The 21,894-nt window shown below is 47.6% G+C and overlaps 1 protein-coding gene across 3 annotated transcripts; it reads right to left on the bottom strand.

Annotated features, from left to right (window-relative positions):
* Positions 1 to 372: 372 nt before the first annotated feature.
* On the bottom strand, positions 373 to 20,859 carry NAP1L4 (nucleosome assembly protein 1 like 4). Of its 3 annotated transcripts, none has more exons than XM_069965133.1 (14): positions 20,784 to 20,859; positions 15,699 to 15,758; positions 12,194 to 12,293; positions 11,872 to 12,013; positions 10,922 to 11,014; positions 10,296 to 10,415; positions 10,055 to 10,126; positions 9,600 to 9,739; positions 7,250 to 7,395; positions 6,256 to 6,275; positions 5,978 to 6,097; positions 5,848 to 5,877; positions 5,420 to 5,476; positions 373 to 518 (listed from the first exon to the last, which is right to left on the bottom strand). In XM_069965133.1, exons 2-14 carry the CDS (start codon positions 15,730 to 15,732, stop codon positions 480 to 482), a joined length of 1,113 nt encoding a protein of 370 aa, XP_069821234.1. In that variant the 5' UTR covers positions 15,733 to 15,758; positions 20,784 to 20,859; the 3' UTR covers positions 373 to 479. The 3 variants fall into 3 exon arrangements, with proteins under 3 accessions (XP_069821234.1, XP_069821235.1, XP_069821236.1); XM_069965134.1 differs by having other exon boundaries at positions 20,775 to 20,805; XM_069965135.1 differs by lacking the exon at positions 373 to 518 and adding an exon at positions 2,990 to 3,029.
* Positions 20,860 to 21,894: the final 1,035 nt, after the last annotated feature.

The following is a 21,894-nucleotide window of genomic DNA, read 5'->3' as shown; positions in this document are numbered from 1 at the left end:
TACAACTCCCAGCATGCTCGACAAACACTAAGAGCAAACCACAACTCCCAGCATGCCCTGACACACCCTGGGAGCTGTCAACGTAACAGCAGGGAGGGCCACAGGTCGCAGACCAGCGCTGGAAGAGATACAAACACTATTTCTGTTAACCCTTTGTTAACATTTGGTTAGTTTCAAGTCGCTGCATATTTCAAGGAAGAAAAAAAATTAAAAAAAAAAAAAAAAAAAAGGAAGGAGACAGGGTGTAGACTTAGACTGTGCTTCTGCTCCACCTGAACCCAACCAAACCCCAGAGTTCTAAGAACACGTCTGTAGATGGTGAGAAAGGAAAGAAGAAAAAAAAAAAAAAAAAAAAAAAAATCATGCAATAAAAAAAAAAAAAAAAAAAAAAAAAAAAAAGTGAAGCCTCGACGTAAAAATATCCTGCAGAACAGTAGAATCCTGAATATTGGAAAGGTCTAGAAATGCATCGGTCCTGGTCACTGCTGCTTACACTCAGCAGGCTGGACTGCTTCTTTCTGCCGGGAGAAAAGGAGAGAGACATGAGACAAAGAGCGGCTGTAGTCACAATAAGGGGGGACCCCGACATCACACTGTGGGGGATCACACACACATTCACCTCTCCTTCCTACAAGCTTCATTCATCTCAAGGTTACAGTAAAGCAACACCCTAACATTTCACCCCCCCCCCCCCCCCCCCAAAGTTTGTTGCTGGTAGAAATACTCAAGTTTCCTAAATTAAACAAAGAAATAATACAAAGTAGCAGGAAGGTGCAAGGCTAAAGCTGCTGGAGATCATAATAGAATTGATAGTGCAAGGCAGGTATGAGGAATCCCTCTTAAGGAAGCGTTCACACCTACAGGATCTGCAGCAGATTTGATGGTGCAGATTTAATGTTGTGTTCAGTTATTTAAATGAAATCTGCTGCGGATCTGCAGCAGAAAATCAGCTGCAGATCCTGTAGGTGTGAACGCACCCTTAAAGGGGTAATAAAGCAGGAAAAAGTCTTTCAAATCAACTGGTTTCAGAAAGTCATATAGGGTTGTAAATTACTTCCATTTAAAAATCTCAATACATACAGCAGCTGATAAGTACTGGAAGTGGTGTTTTCTCTCCAGTCTGACACAGTGCTCTCTGCTGCCACCTCTGTCCATGTCAGGAACTGTCCAGAGCAGCAGCAAATCCCTATTGAAAACCTCTCCTGCTCTGGACAGTTCCTGACATGTACAGAGGTGGCAGCAGAGAGCACTGTGTGAGACTGGAAATAACACCACTTCCTGCAGGACATACAGCAGCTGATAAGTACTGGAAGACTGGAGATTTTTTTTTAACAGAAGTTACAAATCTAAATTAAAGTTTCTGACACCAGGCCTAGGGACTCTAGATAGAACAGTGGGAAGAGGAGTATAGGGAGCACAGCGCACAATAAGCACATGTACAGGTCGGCCATGTTAACAGGGTGAAGGGGAGGAGGGACGACAGGGTAATTTTGTTAATTATACAGCAGTATAATAGGGTCCATGATAATCACTTACACAGAGGGGATCAGTAACTATGGGCACTGCATAAAACCAATGAGTGATGGGGGAAGGAGCTGTGGGCATGTATGTATGGAGATCATCACAGCACCGGATGTTCTAGGCCTCGCACTAATGTACATGGGGCAAATACCGGAATGTACAATGTATCAGTCTGGAGCTCACAGAGCATTGTCTACACTGGATACAGCTGAGAGCAGGACTAGCTATGTACAATGTATCAGTCTGGAGCTCACAGAGCATTGTCTACACTGGATACAGCTGAGAGCAGGACTAGCTATGTACAATGTATCAGTCTGGAGCTCACAGAGCATTGTCAACACTGGATACAGCTGAGAGCAGGACTAGCTATGTACAATGTATCAGGCTGTAGAGCTCACAGAGCATTGTCTACACTGGATACAGCTGAGAGCAGGACTAGCTATGTACAATGTATCAGTCTGGAGCTCACAGAGCATTGTCTACACTGGATACAGCTGAGAGCAGGACTAGCTATGTACAATGTATCAGTCTGGAGCTCACAGAGCATTGTCAACACTGGATACAGCTGAGAGCAGGACTAGCTATGTACAATGTATCAGGCTGTAGAGCTCACAGAGCATTGTCTACACTGGATACAGCTGAAAGCAGGACTAGCTATGTACAATGTACCAGTCTGGAGCTCACAGAGCATTGTCTACACTGGATACAGCTGAAAGCAGGACTAGCTATGTACAATGTATTAGTCTGGAGCTCACAGAGCATTGTCTACACTGGATACACTTCCCATCTGGGAGCAGGACCAGCTATGTACAATGTATCAGGCTGTAGAGCTCACAGAGCATTGTCTACACTGGATACACTTCCCATCTAGGAGCAGGACTAGCTATGTACAGGTTACTGCCTATAACTGGTAAAAGTAGTGTACGAGAAATAAGCTCTACTTGCATGAATCCTCACTAATACACGGCCTGGGGCATATGAGATCTATCTAGAGAATTATATGATAAAGGGAACCTACAGCAGTGTATGACATTACATGTGTATATGGAGTTTCAATCTCCTTTGATTCTATAAAAAGAGCAGCTACTTTCTTGCAAGAACAGCGCCACCCCCTGTCCTCAGGCTGTGTGTGGTATTACAATTCAGTTCCATTCACTTTATTGAAACTGAGCTGCGTTACTGCACACAGACTAAAGACAGGAAAGGTGCTATTTCTAGAAGAAGGCGGCCATGTTTTTGAAGGCTGGATACCCCCTTTAAATAAAATATTTATGAACCACTTAAAACAATTTTGTCACAAAGTAACACAAAATTATCCAACATGGAAAGATCTCAAGCAAAAGCAGCAGATGTGGGAAAAAAGCTAAAGAGAAAGGAGATCTGCCCCCGAAGACCCCAAAATAAGAGGGATGAGAGATGATGATGATGAGTAAGAGGAGGATGAGAGGGAGACACTGATCCATCTTACCTAGGATTGTATGAATGACAAACAAGAAAAAAAATTACACCTAAACAAAAAAAAAAATGGAAAAGATCAATCAAAGCAAATATGGAGTGAAAAAGTGTGATCAGACACATGACTGTAGTCACAGAGGCGGAGCCACACCAAAGAGTATGAGTGTGTATATATATTATATATTTATTTTCATACATCACTTATCCTGGACTGATCCAGAGTTACATCCTGTATTATACTCCAGAGCTGCACTCACTATTCTGCTGGTGGGGTCACTGTGTACATACATTACATTACTGATCCAGAGTTACATCCTGTATTATACTCCAGAGCTGCACTCACTATTCTGCTGGTGGGGGGGGGGGGGGGGGGTCACTGTGTCCATACATTACTGATCCTGAGTTACATCCTGTATTATACTGCAGAGCTGCACTCACTATTCTGCTGGTGGGATCACTGTGTACATACATTACATTACTGATCCTGAGTTACATCCTGTATTATACTGCAGAGCTGCACTCACTATTCTGCTGGTGGGGTCACTGTGTACATACATTACTGATCCTGTACTGATCCTGAGTTACATCCTGTATTATACTCCAGAGCTGCACTCACTATTCTGCTGGTGGGGGGGGGGGGGGGGGGGGGTCACTGTGTCCATACATTACTGATCCTGAGTTACATCCTGTATTATACTGCAGAGCTGCACTCACTATTCTGCTGGTGGGGTCACTGTGTACATACATTACATTACTGATCCTTAGTTACATCCTGTATTATACTCCAGAGCTGCACTCACTATTCTGCTGGTGGGGGGGGGTGTCACTGTGTCCATACATTACTGATGCTGGGTATATTTGTACAGTATGCCTCAGCTATTACTCGTGTACTTAAAGGATTCTGGATGTTCTAGAAGACGTGCTTAGGGGTCTGGGTGGCCGTGTATCACAGATCTCTATATACAGGGCATCTATCAGGGCTACAGTATATTTCCTCTTTTGGTGCAGTTCCGCCCTATAGACTGATAAAAACAAAATTCAGTTTCATGATTTCAGACAGCGCCCCCCTCATAGACATGGCAGCTGGCAGGAAGGCAGGTCATGCAGTGCACAGAACATGCTGGCGCACAATGTATTGGCAGCGATTAGTTGGATTAGAGCAGTGCTTCTTAAACTTTTTCTACTGAAGCCTCACCCAGCAGACCAAGGCAATGCCTGGGCCTCACCAGATTGACCAAGAGGGCGCCTGGGCCTCACTATCTGTGGTGAAAGTCCATTTAAAAGCTGAAAATAATGCTAGGGCTACCTTTCACCCCCCTCCCAAGCTCTCTCATATATATATATATATATATATATATATATATATATATATATATATATATATATATATATATATTAATAATGTTGCTAAAATAGAGATTTCTGCAAAAACCAAAAGGACTGCGCAGATCATAGTTAATTTGTAAAAACTGGTTCCCCAACTGGGCCTCACCAACAACTAGGAGGTGCCTCACTGGTAAGGCCCGCCTCACAGTTTGAGAAGCACTGGATTAGAGGACGACTGTTTGCAGAAACGGACACTCTGCACAGGGCAGACTATACAGCGGAGGGTACATTGTAATCTGTACATTTACAACCCCAAACATTTACAGGTAGGACAACGGCAAACTGCACTGAACATATGTATGCCGCCACAGAGACATCATAGTGTATACACTATGGTAGACAATGGAGATGAGAGAATGTCAAACCAGGGGCCCTCCAGCTAATACAAAACTATAATTCCCTTAATGCCTGGAAAGCTATGGTCAACATTTTGGCTGTCCAGGCATGATGGGAATTGAAACAACTGAAGGGCCATAGTTTGACACCTATTATGTAGATCAACCTAGTTAAAAAAAAAAAAAACTCCAAAAGGGGCATGAATATTTTAAAAGTGGGGGAGTATGAAGTGTCCCATCTATGAAAGTGGCAGGGGGCTCCTATTCTAACAGCTGTGAGTCCCTAGAACAAGAGAAAGACATCACTGAACATAAAAGTCCATTGGATGTACCCACCTAAGGGCATGTTCACATATAATATATGAGGTACGGCTATATAGAACAAATAAATCTCACTGGTTACACCTAACACCACAGTATCTGCAGGTCTGGCTCTGTCCTATACCTTCACTACAATAGTATAGTATACAAGGTGAGAACACATTCATGTAGAATTTCTGTAGGATTTCTTTAATTTACAAACTCAGGTAAGAATTCCCTATAAACCGGTCCTGTGGGCAGGTTACTGGTATATACACTAAGGCCACGGCTGTATATAATTATGAATCTCTGTATACAGCCATGGCCATAGTTTACACACCAAAAGCCTGCTGACAAAGCAGATTAAAAAAAAAAAAGTTCAGACTGAATAGACATTATGTTGCCGGCTTGGTAGAACCTACTTTATCAGCATTTGGCTCATCATCATCTTCCTCACATTCCTCTTCACCCTCCATTTCCTAAAAGACATGAAAACCAATATTCAGACTGTAAGGTAAGGAATGTTATGACAGTTATGGCTCCCACCCCCATATGACACAGGTGCCAAAGCTGCAGCCCTCCGGCTGCTGCAGAACTACAATGCCTATTATGTTTGGACGTCTGACGTTAAAAGCTCAGTGGTCCAATCATAATGGCAATTGAAGCCACAGCTGGAGACATGTGGCCTTGCCCCCCCTGCTCTATAGCAAAACAGTGTATGGGGTCCCTGGCTGTCTCTTTGGGAGATGCTGCAAAACAGAGAGCCCTTTGTGTGTGAAATGCTGCAAAACTGGACAAGCCCTTTGTGTGTGAAATGCATAAAAACTGCAATGTAATAATGTGATCTTACCTCCTCTTCACCTTCCTCCCCCTCTTCAAACTGCAAAAAGACAAAACAAAAAATAAACCATATATTATCTCCGAAGAAAAAATAAAAAAGGCGCGATAAATGTAGAATCAGGTGGTGCATTATAACATACACTGTCCTCATCCTCAATGGCCTCCCCGGTGAAATACAGCACGGCTCGCGGCACTATTCTTTCCCGGAAAAAGTGGCCGAGTTCAAAGTCAGCTGCTAAGGAGTTCTCCATCTCTTCGTCCTGAAGCAAAGATCACTTATAGTGAGTGGCCCGGTCACACTTACATCCCATCTTACACATAATTGGTCCCTCGCTAGGAGACTAGCCCCAATGACAGAAAGAAATCCCTTTAATTCACCATTCATCTGCACCACACATCATACATGTCGCTCACTTACCAATTCCTCTCCGTCACCAGCTACAAGGGATAAAGAGAAGAAAAAAAAAAAAAAAAAATCAGAACACATGTATATAAGTTTATAAAGCATCTATATACTGTAGTTTACACAATGCAACAGGCAGATTAGGACGCCCCAGCCTAAAGAGAGGGGAAAGCAGCCAAATAGTGTTCAGAAACAAGGAAGCACAACCGCACGCCCTTCTCCCTGTACCTTCTAGTGATCAACCGGGTTCTGAACACTCAGACCTCGACTGATCAAAACTTTGGACACGTAAACTTTAATAACCTATATTCTGTATGCACCACTAACGTTTTAAAGTGTCACTGTTGTATTTCTCCCCCCCCCCCCTCAAATCAATAGTCCAGGCGATTTTAAGAAACTTTGTAATTGGGATTATTAGGCAAATATGCCATTATCTGCATTCAAAAAGACTTTCCCCAGGTCCCCCCTCCCTCCTCTCTCTTATTTACTGCTCATTATCAGGAAATCGACTCTTTTACATCAGTCAGGCTTTGTCTAATCTACGGAGAGGGGAGGGGGGAGGAGGGAGATTAGTCGCCAGCAGAGAGCAGAGAACAAAGGATTACACAGTGGGACCTGTGTCAAAAGCCGGCATTCAGAGGTCAGTACTGACTTGAGAGGAGATAGCCCAGTGATGTAGCTGTAAATTAACTCTTTGTTGTCCTGTGTTGGTGCCTCATCTCCCTCTACCCCTCCCCTCTCCATAAGAGAACCATGAAGACAGGGGGGAGAGCATCAAACTGCTTTTTCATGATAAAAATGCATTTTTCGGCTAATAAACCCAATTACAAAGTTTCTTAAAAATCGCTGGAACTATTGATTTCTGCAAAAAAAATTAAAACGACAGATACACTTTAACGTCCAATGCAGGTGCTGTCATGGAGAACCTGAATGGATAGAAGTCTCCAGATACGGTGTATAACAGTCAAAAGCCGAGAACAAGCCGTGACTGGACGCCATAGAAATTCACCTTTGATCGGGCTAAAGAAGTTGAAGAAGGACTCATTGGGGACTTGTTTCGTGATCGTCCGCACGGTGCCGCGCCCCTTGTGCTTCTGCTTCTTTTTGATGGTTTTGACTGTGACGTTTTTGCCTTTCTTCCAGTCAATAGTGCAGCTGTGATGAGAAGAGGCAAATGTATGAAATATCACTCATCTACAGTGATAGAAACAATGGACAAGTGTGGTGCTAGTTTGGGTTTTCTAATTCTATAGAATGTATAGATGTAGTGACTGGTGGTCTAGGCTCTGGTCCCCCAGGCCGGTTTGGCCATGGCTGTGCTTACTGCTAGAATCATGGTCATGTGAAAGAAAAAAACTTGCCATGTCATGATGAGACCCGGCCGATCACTAGAAGAAGCGCTCAGCTAGGAGCTTATCTCCTCCCTGCAGATACTACAGAAGGTGTATGGGGCCCATCTCCTGCAGCAGAGAGAACAATCAGGAGCTGAGGGCTTCTCCCATCTAGTTCTAGTAAGTCTATAGGCTTACATTCCCCCCCAATCAAAACTTTTCTGACATTATGACAATGGTTGTCGCTAATGACATACATCACTGCACATAAGTTGCAAGCATGCCTAGACTAGTAATTGAGTTGGATATTGACTAAAAGGGACACTTAAAGGGATACTCCAGCAAAAATCTTCTTCTTTCAAGTTAACTGATATCAGAAAGTTATATAGATTTGTAATTTACTTCTATTAAAAAAAATCTCAAGTCTTCCCATACTTATCAGCTGCTTTATGTCCTGCAGGAAGTGGTCTGACACAGAGCTCTCTGCTGACATCTCTGGCCCAGACAGGAACTCTGTCTCTGTTTTCTTTGAATCCATATAGAAAACCTCTCCTGCTCTGGACAGTTACTGTCTCGGACAGAGATGTCAGCAGACTGGAGAGAATACACCACTTCCTGTAGGACATATAGCAGTTGATAAGTATGGGAAGACTTGAGATTTTTTTAATAGAAGTAAATTACAAATCTGTATAACTTTCTGACACCAGTTGATTTGAAAGAAAAAAGATTTTCACTGGATAACCCCTTTAATATGGTGGTTATGGAGGTCTCCTTCCAGGAGCCACCCCTCGGCTGGGTCCTTCCTTGGAGGGATATCTGCCTAAAATGTGTTAAGACTCTTTGCTTATTTGTATTTCCTAGGGGGCAATGCACCAAGATGTGGGGTAGTAAACCTTGGCCCTCTAGCTGTTGGCTGTCCATACATGATGGGAGTTGAGGGTCTGCACCAGATGGACAGCCAAGGTTCCAGACCACTGACCTAGGTTTTCGCTGTGTTGAGCACTTTAACTAGCAGCGGCAGTATAAATATATATATATATATATATATATATATATATATATATATATATATATATATATATATATATATATATATATATATATACACACACACACACACACACACACACACACACAGTGGTACCTTGGTTTAAGAGTAACTTGGTTTAAGAGAGTTTTGGTTTAAGAGATCACACTTTTTCAAAATTGTGACTTGGTTTAAGAGCATTGCTTTGGTTTAAGAGCTCCCTGTACTGGGTGGGAGCGGGAGTGGGGGAGGGGCATGGTCTGCATAGCGGGGTCTACACCACTGTACTCTGACCCAGGGTGTCTCCCTCACCTTCCAAATCATAGCAGATCCACTTCAGGCTGGGGCTTACATCAGGGGACAGGACTGTGGAGGTAATCTCTGCATAGCTGTAACCCCTCTCTCCCCTGACAGAGAGTGCTGCATGTATGTGCTCATATCTGTCCTGCTCATTCCTTCATGCTCCCTGCAGTCTCTGTCCGCCCTTGTGTTTCTCATCCTCTCAATTACTGTACAGTAACTTATAATATCACATATTTTGCTGTTTCTGAATGTTTGTTTCATTTGTATTACATGTTATTCAGAATAATAAATCATTATTTTTGGGGTGTGGAACAAATTGTCTGCATTTCTATGATTTGTTATGGAGAAATTTGCTTTGGTTTAAGAGTGGATTTGGATTACAAGCACAGTCCCGGAACGAATTATGCTCGTAATCCAAGGCACCACTGTATATGTATGTATGTATGTATGTATGTATGTATGTATGTATGTATATGTGTGTATATGTATATATATATATATATATATATATATATATATATATATATTATATACAAAAACACACACACACTATACACACACACACACACCAATCATAAAGAGAGAATGATTCTCACAGGTTGTGTGATCACATCAGCTTATCAATACAATAGGAGATAATCAATGGATTAATGGGCACTCCGACCACTGGTATCCCGGGGCTCCTTTTAACATCTTACCCTTCACAATCAACAATTTCGGGGCCTTCAAATGAAAAGGGATCGGAAGAGTCCGGCTCCGACTTCATCTTGTAGGTTTTCGTCAGGACCTCATTGCTGAAGTACTCGTTGGGTTCGAAGTGGAATTCTAATGTGAAAGACTGCAAAATAAGGCGGGTTATCGAGATGATGAGTAGCTGATATTAGGGGTCATGTGACCAGAGCTACGCTTCTTATACAGCTGGACGGCTTAGCCTCTGATATGAAGGCTTTTAGGCCCCTGATACTATTATTAGTCTATATCAGGGGAGGGGAACATTCGACCCTACAACTGTTGCAAAACTACAATTCCCATCATGCCTGGACAGCCAAAGCTTCGCTTTGGCTGTCCAAGCATAATGGGAATTGTAGTTTTGCAACAGCTGGAGGGCCGAAGGTTCCCTATCCCTGCTCTGTATACTACTACTGCTACTCACCATGGGCTGCCCAGGCTCAGAGAATTTCACTTTTACATCCTGCAAGTGCTTTAATATTGGCTCATCGTATTCCTGTAAGAAGAACAAACCTGTCAGTAAGAACAATGGCCGGAGGGGTACGGATCAGGTGATCCCTGTATGTCATATCTATAATGGTAACAACACAGCAATAACAGTCCCCGAAAACGTATAACAGGCCCCCCCCACCCCATACAATACAGCACATCCGGGACCTCCTCACCTGCAAAGATATATTGATCATATCTACATTCCTAAATATCGTCAGCCAGAAGTCGGGAATTCCCTTGGGGTCTTCTGTATTCGGCGTCTCTGATATGGTCATTTTTTTTTTTACGTCTTCCTAACATAAGAAAAAAATAAGAGATTTAGTCTCACAGGTGAAGGCTGGAATCACCCCATAAAAACCCCATATACGCTGCATAGATCAGTACTGTAATGTATGTACACAGTCTTCATACCAGCAGAATAGTGAGTGCAGCTCTGGAGTATAATACAGGATGTAACTCAGGATCAGTAATGTAATGTACGTACACAGTGACCCCACCAGCAGAATAGTGAGTGCAGCTCTGGAGTATAATACAGGATCTCAGCTTATGTATTGTACACAGTGACTCAACATTATATGTATTTTTCTTTGGCCAAGCTGCAGAATTCTGCTGAATGGGTAATTTATTGTTTCAGGCTCAGAAGTGCTATGGTGATGTGGCAGTCGGCCATCAGCTTACAATAAATCACAGTGCCCCTCCCTGGGTGACATTATAAACACTTTGGCTCTGTTCCTGTGTGTTTGTAGGAGCTGTTACAGAGTATAACATATCATATAACATCCCATCTCTGGTGACTTACTGATAATTTGTCCTTGTCGTCCTCTTCCCCTCCGCTGTGCCATTCACACTCTGCGTCTGACGGCTCCTCCAGTCCTGACACCACCAGTCTCCTCTGCAAAGGAAATCGCAGGATAAGAGGGGTCTGATGTTCCTGCGGCTCAATGACTGTATAACACTTGTATATAAGGGAAACAATATGGAGACTTTTTTTTTTTTTTTTTGCAGAAATCAATAGTACAGACGATTTTAAGAAACTTTGTAGTTGGGGTTATTAGCCGAAAAATGCATTTTTGCCATGAAAAAGCAGTTTGAAGCTCTCCCACCTGTCTTCACTGTTTTCTATGGAGAGGGGAGGGGTGGAGGGAGATGAGGCACCAAAACAGGACAACAAAGAGTTAATTTATAGCTACATCACCGGGCTATCTCCTCTGACAGTCAGCACTGACCTCTCTGACCTCTGAATACAGACTTTCACACAGGTCCCGCGGTGTAATCCTTTGTTCTCTGCTGGTGACTAATCTTCCTCCTCCCCCCTCCCCTCTCCACAGAACAGACAGGGCTCGACTGATGTAAAAGAGTAGAGATTTCCTGATAATGAGCAGTGAATGAAAGAGAGGAGGGAAGGGGGGGCGCTGGGGAAAGTCTTTTTGAATGCAGATAATGGCATATTTGCCTAATAAACCCGATTGCAAAGTTTTTTTTAAATCGCCTGGACTATTGATTTCTGCAAAAAAAAAGAACCCAAATACGACAGTGACACTTAAGAGTGGTCTAAATGGTCTTAAAAGTTCCAAATCTTTCACATAGAACGTTGAGAAATTCTCCCAGAATCCTTTGTTACCTTTAGTTATTCACAGCCAGTTCTGGAGCTGGAAAACACCCGCTATGGCCATCCAGGGTGAATACCGCACAGTGCTGAGAAAGTACTTTACACGCAGATGGGAAATATGGATGATGCCCCCCACATACCTTCTCAAACAGGGGCTGGTAGAGGGCGGCATACTTCCTCTCCAGCTCGTGCACCTCCTCGTAGAATTTGGCTTCTATGTGCGCACATTTCTCCTGGAGTTGCTTCAGGGCGTTGATTCTTCTCTTCACGGCTTTGGGTAATCTGAGAGAAGAGAATAAAATGTATGTTACAATCACTACGACAGCAGGTCAGGTGACCCGGACTGACAGTCGACGCATCAGGCGTGTACAGCGCCGCAGTATATGTGGGCGATAAACCAACAGGGTCCACCTCCCATCACCCGGGTATACAATGTATTCTCAGCTCTACCCGATGACTTACGTTTCGATGTAGCTGGATGGGGTCTGGGAGACGCTGTCCAGCCTTTCCTGAAGGGCAGCGAGGACCTGAGGATTCTGCATTATCTGGTCCGCCAGTTTTTCTGTAGACACAAATAGAGACATCAGGGATTACTACAGAGCTAGATGTGTATATACAAGGTGGGAGCAGGACCGGCCTTATATACTATGTGATGAAGCTACCCCTGACAGATGATAATGTGGGGCAACAAGGATCAGGCATGGTGAATATCAACTCTCGGGGGTGTCTGGCAGAAGCTTTTATCTATGAGAACACAGTACACAAGAGTGCATGTGTGTAGGAAGAATAGTGCTTTGCTGACAGCTATTAAAGGTGTATGGCCCCTTTAAGAATTCAAAGGACATCTCCACCTCAAGACATTTGCATTTTTACTTGGAAAAGCCGTTCGCAAACAAGCTCAATGCTGCCCGACCGTCAATGCATCCCCTGAGAGATTACTGGCGCTCGGTAACGCATAACACTTATACTGTGTCTCCACAGTGTTATATTAGAGGGTCCCCGTCATTTGGAAAAGTTTTGACATGGCCAGTTTCCTTTAAATCAACCGGTGCCAAAAAGTGTCAGAGATTTGTAATTTACTATTATCTAAAGTATTCCAGTACTTATCAGCTGCTGTATGTCCTGCAGGAAGTGGTATTTTTTTTTCCAGTCTCGAAAGCAGGAGGAGTTTTCTATGGATAGTGACTAAATCCCATACCACAAAGGGACCTTGCTGGGGGCGGGAACACAGCTGCCAGGCAAGCCCCGCCCCGGCCGGATTTCATTGGCTGCTCCACTCCAGGCTTCCTAGCAGTCAAAATCAGATCCTGCCGAACCCCTGACCCTAATCAGAGCGTTTAGTATTAGGGTTAGGGTTGGGGGTCGGATTAGGGTTACTACAAACATTTAACTATCCCCTGCCCACACAACAACCCTAACTCTCGGGGTTGGGGCTAATCAGGAGGGTTATGGTTAGGGTTGGGGCTGTGGGGAGGGTTAGACATGAGAATCAGTGGGTCGTAACCCTTAGCCGACCCCTAAACCCAATACTAAATGTTCGGATTAGGGTCGGGGTCCGGCAGGGTCTGATTTTGACTGCTAGGAAGCCCAGAGTGGAGCAGCCAATGAATTCCGGCCATGGCGGGGCTTGCCTGGGAGCTGTGTGCCCACCCCCAGCAAGGTCCCTTTGCAGTATGGGATTTAGTCACTACCGTATTCTATAGGGATTTGCTGCTGCTCTGGACAGTTCCTGACATGAACAGAGGTGGCAGCAGAGAGCACTGTGTCAGACTGGAAAGAATACACCACTTCCTGCAGGACATACAGCAGCTGATAGGTACTGGAAGACTGGAGATTTTTTTTATAGAAGTAAAATAGAAGTCTCTGGGACCAGTAGATTTGAAAGGAAAAAAAAAGTGAATTACCCCTTTAATGGGGTTATCCAGCGCTACAAAAACATGGCAACTTTCTTCAAGAGACAGCACAAGTCTCGTCTCCAGTTTGGGTGCAGGTTTTGCAACTATTCACACCTGACCTGAAGACAAGAGCGGTGCTGTTTTTGGAAGAAAGTGGCCATGTTTTGTAGCGCTGGATAACCCCTTTAAGCAGCCATGGGCACTCTATGACACAATATATTCACCCCTGGATACAGTGCTCCCTCTCCATCTCTCTTATGTTAATAAAACACATTTGCTAATGGAATCCTGTCTGTAAATGAGATTAGGTACCATATTATTGATCCGTACAACAAGCGTCCTTATTGCGGTTGGGAGAATCGAGCACTTAACATGTAAGCGATGGCGGCCGCCCAGCAGCTGCGATGATAGAAGCTTCCTCATCAGCCAGACGCTGCCCATTGTGGACACTAATCACATGGTTTGCTATGGGCCGTGTTGTGTATTTGTACCATAACGTTACTGACACACTCTGTATACAACGCAATGGGAGGAATCTATGAATAGGAATAGTACAAAGGCAATGACGTCTGGACACTTAGTATACTATCACACGGAACGAAAATCAGCCAAATCGGCCCAATTCGGTCGATTATTGCTCCGTGGAAAAAATACAAACGATCAGCCGATGACAACGATCAGCTGATCGTTGATATAGGTTTGGACCTATAATTGTCGGGCGCCAACCGCGCATCGTTACGTGTAATAGCGGTGCGCGGCCGGCGGCTGACGATATACATTACCTATCCAGGCTGCAGGGCTCCTCTTGCGTTCTGCTTCTCCCCGGGTCCCGCACGCTGCAGCTTCAGAGCAGCCTGTCTGAGCTGACAGGCCGCTCAGCCAATCACAGGCTGGGACCGCTGCGGCCAGTGATTGGCTGAGCGGCCTGTCAGCTGAGACAGGCTGCTCTGAAGCTGCAGCGTGCGGGACCCGGGGAGAAGCAGAGCGCAGGAGCAGCCCTGCAGCATTTATAGGTAATGTATAAAGTTTAAGCAAGGGCTGCAAGGACATCGGTAACGATGTCCATGCAGCCCTTGTTAAACGATAATCGGGGAGTGGAATAGGCCCAGTAAACGAGCGTCGATCTAGCAGATCGGCGCTCGTTTACAGTTATTATCGGGCCCGTGTAATAGGACCCATACCTCTGTGGTTTGCAGCTCCCATGCCCCCTATGAGAGTTACAGGTACTGGGTAAAGAGCTCGTGTTCTGAGGTTGGGATAGATGCAGGTTCTAGAGGTAGGACCTGTATCTATAAGATATGTGGGGATACGCTATGCATCTCCCAGATGGTAATAACCCCTTTAAAGCAGATCCACAGTATAGGAGATAAATGTACAATCACTTGGGACCCAACCACTACACTCACCAGCCATCCTATAGACAATGTGTACTAAACGCTTCAAGGGGTACTCAAGAGAAATTATTTTCCTTTCAAATCAACTGGTGTCAGAAAGTTATATAGATTTGTATATTACTTTTAAACAAAAATCTCCAGTCTTCCAGCACTTATCAGCTGCTGTATGTCCTGCAGGAAGTGGTGTATTCTCTCCAGTCCGACACAGTGCTCTCTGCTGCCACCTCTGTCCATGTCAGGAACTGTCCAGAGCAGGAGATGTTTTCTATGGGGATTTGCTGCTGCTCTGGACAGTTCCTGACATGGACAGAGGTGGCAGCAGAGAGCACTGTGTCAGACTGGAGAGAATCCACCACTTCCTGCAGGACATATAGCAGCTGATAAGTACTGGATTTTTAAATAAAAGTAAGTTACAAATCTATAACTTTCTGATTAGTTTTTTCAGAAATGGGAACCCCATTCTGGTGCAGTCATACATACATCCCTTATGCCAGAGATGGGGCAGTGTTACAAAACTATATTTCCGTTATGCCTGGAAAGCTAAAGCTTTAGCCGTCTAGGAATGATGGGAGTTGTAGTTCTGCAGCAGCTGGAGGCCAGAGGGTCCCCCTGCCGCTCTAGGCTGTGGACAGGGGATTGCAGATATGGACGGACCACCTCTGTATAGCTGCGGCTCACCTTTCTTATCACTTGCATGTTTATTCCCTTCCATGGAGGCTCCAGCAGTTGTCAGCTTTGCTGAAAAACAAAGAAAGTTCAGTCATCATCTGAACCGTGAAAGGATCCACCTCAAGAGACAATCTAACTTACTTCTATATAAAAATCTCCAGTCTCCCAATACTTATCAGCTGCTGTATGTCCTGCAGGAAGTGGTCTGACACAGTGCTCTCTGCTGCCCCCTCTGTCCATGTCAGGAACTGTCCAGAGCAGCAACAAATCCCCATAGAAAACCTCTCCTGCTGTGGACAGTTCCTGACATGGACAGAGGTGGCAGCAGAGAGCACTGTGTCAGACTGAAGAGAATACACCACTTCCTGCAGGACATACAGCTGATAAGTTCAGGAGGACTGGAGATTTTTAAATAAATGTAAAGAATAAATCTATATAACTTTCTGACACCAGTTGATTTTCCCTGGAGTGCCCCTTTAAGACTGTGCCGAGTATCATAAATGTTCATTTACATAATAAAAAGGTCATGAATAAAGGCCGCGCCCGAAATCCTAATCCAGGTTATAAAAGATGAGCGTGGAACAATGAGGTGAAGCGGCTCAGACATGTACGGAGCGCTGTGCACAGGACACAGACCTGTCCTACCTGTTCAAGACCTGGGACCTACCCTGCACCGCAGAGCCGCCATATTGTAGCCACATCACCGTTGTATTCACTGATTTAAAGGGAAGAATGGAAATTTCCAGAACTATTTACATGTATAAAAGCAACTTTGTGGTTAGTTGTTGTATAAACTTCCTGTTCTGTGCACACAGCACTACACGTCTCCATGGTAACAGACTACAAACATACATGGTGTAGTCAGATCCTGCAGCATGAGAGGAGGATGATGAGGGTTTGGATCCTGCAGCATTCTATCCACTGATGCCTAACACTATAGGTCTCTGCCAGATAGGACAGATGAGGGAATAGAGAACGGTTTGACTTTATTGTAAAGTTTAGTGAGAAGGTTCTGGCCCCTCCGGCCCTCGGCATCGCTCCCTGCACTGTATTCCCCTTTGGATGATTCAGCTGAATCTCTGAGGTTGTCACCGGGACACAAACCAGGCAACATCAACATAAAGCATGGCCCCGCGGCTCAGAAACATCTAGAATCATCGGCCTGGGGGGAGAGGTAGGGGGAGGGGAGGACCCGCTGCTGCATCAGCCAGAGATGGTAGGAAACAGTCCTGTAAAATCTGGGTTTATTCATGAGACAAAGTTACTAAAGGCGGCAAACTCTGCTGTGGTAAAACTACAATTCCCATCATGTCTGGAGAGCTAAAGCTTTGGCCGTCCAGGGATGATAGGAAGTGTAGCTTTGCAACAGCTGGAGGGCGGCAGGGTACCTGTGCTGTATAGTATGGGATGCATCAACCTGGGGCCACAGTGACATCCTGCACCACTCATCATTGGCCGTAACTCTTCAGAAGCCAATAAGACGTCCGGCACACAGCGCCATCCCTAGGCCGCCTGCACTCACACACACGGCACCATCTGTAGGCCGCCTGCACTCACACACACACGGCGCCATCTGTAGGCCGCCTGCACTCACACACACGGCGCCATCTGTAGGCCACACACACACACACACGGCGCCATCTGTAGGCCGCCTGCACTCACACACACGGCGCCATCTGTAGGCCGCCTGCACTCACACACACGGCGCCATCTGTAGGCCGCCTTCACTCACACACACGGCGCCATCTGTAGGCCGCCTGCACTCACACACACGGCGCCATCTGTAGGCCGCCTGCACACACACAGCGCCATCTGTAGGCTGCCTGCACACACACACACACACAGCGCCATCTGTAGGCTGCCTGCACACACACACGGCACCATCTGTAGGCCGCCTGCACACACAAACACACACACACACACAAACACACACACAGCGCCATCTGTAGGCTGCCTGCACACACACAGCGCCATCTGTAGGCTGCCTGCACACACACGGCGCCATCTGTAGGCCGCCTGCACACACACACACGGCGCCATCTGTAGGCCGCCTGCACACACACACACACACACACACACACGGCGCCACCTGTAGGCCGCCTGCACACACACACACGGTGCCATCTGTAGGCCGCCTGCACACACACACGCACACACACACACAGCGCCATCTGTAGGCCGCCTGCACACACACACGGCGCCATCTGTAGGCTGCCTGCACACACACACACACACACACACACACACAGCGCCATCTGTAGGCCGCCTGCACACACACGGTGCCATCTGTAGGCCGCCTGCACGCACACACACACACAGCGCCATCTGTAGGCAGCCTGCACTCACACACGGCGCCATCTGTAGGCCACCTGCACTCACACACATGGCGCCATCTGTAGGCCACACACACACACACACACACAGCGCCATCTGTAGGCTGCCTGCACGCACACACATGGCGCCATCTGTAGGCCGCCTGCACGCACACACACACACACGCCGCCATCTGCAGACAGTATAGCTCTATCAGTCGGGGCCATACAGTGACATGTGCTGCTCTGCAGTATCTCATGTATCTGCCCTCACATGACTTTATTACAGTTGTGATCACACCAGTCACATGGGACTCGCACTGAGGTCGTTTTACGACCGTCCCGATGTGTCACATGATGCAGAGCAAACCCAATTCCCTTACATTACGTGCAATGTAGGTGTGAATAAGGGCTGAGGTGACCTTTACAGGTTAGGGCGCCCCTTTATGTGTGTGGGGAGTTACAGACACAGAGGAGGGTATACACTCTGTATACGGCACTGTCCGCCCTGTATACGGCACTGGGCTACAGAGAGGCTTTCAATGCAAACAAAGAAGCAGTGTTACCCGCAGGAAGCTCCACGTGTCGGAAGAACGCGGCCGCCCCTGTGCCCTGTCAGCTGTATACTGAGATACAACTCTCCTCATGCCCTGATCTGCTGGTAGTTGTATCTCTCTGCTATAGGATGGAACGGTGGCCCTCCAGCCCAGCATGACTGCCCGGGCATGCTGGGAGTTGTAGTTTGCCAGGGATGGTTATAAATACCATGGAATAATATGTGCCAGGCTGTGTGTGCCCCCTGCGCCCGTCCTCATCTATTAATATCTCCGCACACTTCTCCCCTCAGCAGCAGCACATGTGCCGGAGTGATGGGTAGGATTACAGGGGTGGCTGACCTGACAGCTGGCAGCGCTAATGTGGCATCAAGAGACGGAAGGGAGGGTAACCGAACAATGAACGGGAACCGAGAACCAGGAGAGGATGGGTCTGCGATGCCAGGATCAACAAGGGGGCACATGATGAGGATGCATGCCTGTATACCAGCTGTGGGCACATGTCAGGAGGCCTGTATACCAGCTGTGGGCACATGTCAGGAGGCCTGTATACCAGCTGTGGGCACATGTCAGGAGGCCTGTATACCGTCTGTGGGCACATGTCAGGAGGCCTGTATACCAGCTGTGGGCATGTCAGGGCAGCAGGTGGCCTGTATACCGTCTGTGGGCACATGCCTGTGTGTGGGGGGGGGGGGGAGGAGCTGTATACCAGCTGTGGTCAGGAGTCTGGGTATATACTATCGCTGTCGGGCAGGGCTGTGAGGGGGGCAGGGTTTACACTATGGCTGTCAGGGTGGCAGGAGTCTGGGTATACACTATCGCAGTCGGCAGCATTCGGGCAGGGCTGCCAGGGGGCAGCAGTCTTGGTATAGCTGCCAGGGGGCAGCAGTCTTGGTATAAGAGTCAGGCAGGGCTGTCAGGGGGCAGCAGCCTGGGTATAGCTGTCAGGGGGCAGCTGTCTCAGTATACAATATGGATGTCAGGGGGCAGCAGTCTGGTGTAGCTGTCGGGAGGGGCTGTCAGGGGGCAGCAGCCCGGGTAGGGCTGTCAGGGGGCAGCAGCAGCCCGGGTAGGGCTGTCAGGGGGCAGCAGCAGCCCGGGTAGGGCTGTCAGGGGGCAGCAGCAGCCCGGGTAGGGCTGTCAGGGGGCAGCAGCAGCCCGGGTAGGGCTGTCAGGGGGCAGCAGCAGCCCGGGTAGGGCTGTCAGGGGGCAGCAGCAGCCCGGGTAGGGCTGTCAGGGGGCAGCAGCAGCCCGGGTAGGGCTGTCAGGGGGCAGCAGCAGCCCGGGTAGGGCTGTCAGGGGGCAGCAGCAGCCCGGGTAGGGCTGTCAGGGGGCAGCAGCAGCCCGGGTAGGGCTGTCAGGGGGCAGCAGCAGCCCGGGTAGGGCTGTCAGGGGGCAGCAGCAGCCCGGGTAGGGCTGTCAGGGGGCAGCAGCAGCCCGGGTAGGGCTGTCAGGGGGCAGCAGCAGCCCGGGTAGGGCTGTCAGGGGGCAGCAGCAGCCCGGGTAGGGCTGTCAGGGGGCAGCAGCAGCCCGGGTAGGGCTGTCAGGGGGCAGCAGCAGCCCGGGTAGGGCTGTCAGGGGGCAGCAGCAGCCTGGGTACGGCTGTCAGGGGGCAGCAGCAGCCTGGGTACGGCTGTCAGGGGGCAGCAGCAGCCTGGGTACGGCTGTCAGGGGGCAGCAGCCCGGGTAGGGCTGTCAGGGGGCAGCAGCCCGGGTAGGGCTGTCAGGGGGCAGCAGCCCGGGTAGGGCTGTCAGGGGGCAGCAGCCCGGGTACGGCTGTCAGGGGGCAGCAGCAGCCTGGGTACGGCTGTCAGGGGGCAGCAGCAGCCCGGGTAGGGCTGTCAGGGGGCAGCAGCCCGGGTAGGGCTGTCAGGGGGCAGCAGCAGCCTGGGTACGGCTGTCAGGGGGCAGCAGCAGCCTGGGTACGGCTGTCAGGGGGCAGCAGCAGCAGCCTGGGTAGGGCTGTCAGGGGGCAGCAGCAGCCTGGGTAGGGCTGTCAGGGGGCAGCAGCCCGGGTAGGGCTGTCAGGGGGCAGGCTGCAGTGAGCACGCACTCTCCTGGAGTTCAGCGTGATCTCCGGCTCCGGCCTACACGTGACGCCGTCCTCCCCTCCGCACACACATCCCCGTGGTCCCCGGACACTCCGGCCCCGCACCGGTCCCCTGGCTCCGTCCTCTCCCCCGCACACACCGCCGCTCCCGGCCTCTGCCCGCACTCACACCGCTTACCAGCCGCCTCAGATCGCCGCACTCCAGCTCCTCACCCGGCCAGGCACGGCTCAATCACCAGCTACCCGATTGGTTAAGGCTGAGATGACGCAGGCGCGCAGCTCAGTGCTGATTGGATGAAATGGTGTCACTCTGTGCAGTCACGTGACCATGTGCCTGACAGCCGCTACCTGTGCTCAATGTCTGCATGGTCCATGCGGCTCCCTCTAATGTCCTGTATAATATATATAACATATATATATACTGCTCCCTCTAATGTCCTGTATAATATATATAACATATATATATATACTGCTCCCTCTAATGTCCTGTATAACCTATATATATATATATATATATATATCTATACTGCTCCCTCTAATGTCCTGTATAATATATATAACATATCTATATACTGCTCCCTCTAATGTCCTGTATAACCTGTAACATATATATATATATATATATATATATATATATATATATATATATATATACTGCTATGGGCAACAGGCAGCGTTCCCGCTAGATCTTATAGATGGGACACACCTCCTGTATATATAGGGTGAGGCGTATAGCGGGATCAGAGGATAGTATACCACATCATGCAGCACCAGATTATAGTAGTACTAAGTAAGAGTAGTATTATATATATATACACAATATTATCCCCACTCGTTATATAAAGAGATACCCTAACATAATGGGTTTTCCAGGATTACTAAAACATGGCTGATTTCTTCTAGAAACTCTTTCCGCTCCTGTCCTTAGTCTGGGCGCGGTCTTGCAGCTCTGTTCGGGTATGTGCACACTGAGGAGAACAGCAGAGGACTCCCGCCTCACTCTCCGCCTGTGCCATACACTCCATTCTATGGTCAGGCAGATGCCGCCACTGTCCGCCCAAAGAATGAACCCGAATCCGCGGCGGTGATCCGCCCGATTTCCATAGTGTGCAGATCCCCTTACACTGAAGTGTATGGAGCTGAATTGTAATACCACATACAGCCTGAGGACAAGGGTGGCGCTGTTTCTGCAAGAAAGTAACAGTCTCTTTTTGTCTAATCCTGGATAACTCCTTTAAAGGACACTTTTCACCCTGGAACTCGGGGCATAGCTTGCCTGAGCCCCCGGT

Source organism: Dendropsophus ebraccatus, chromosome 4 (genome assembly GCF_027789765.1).
Source record: "Dendropsophus ebraccatus isolate aDenEbr1 chromosome 4, aDenEbr1.pat, whole genome shotgun sequence".
NCBI lineage: Eukaryota > Metazoa > Chordata > Amphibia > Anura > Hylidae > Dendropsophus > Dendropsophus ebraccatus.
This window is presented reverse-complemented; position numbering and strand designations above follow the sequence as displayed.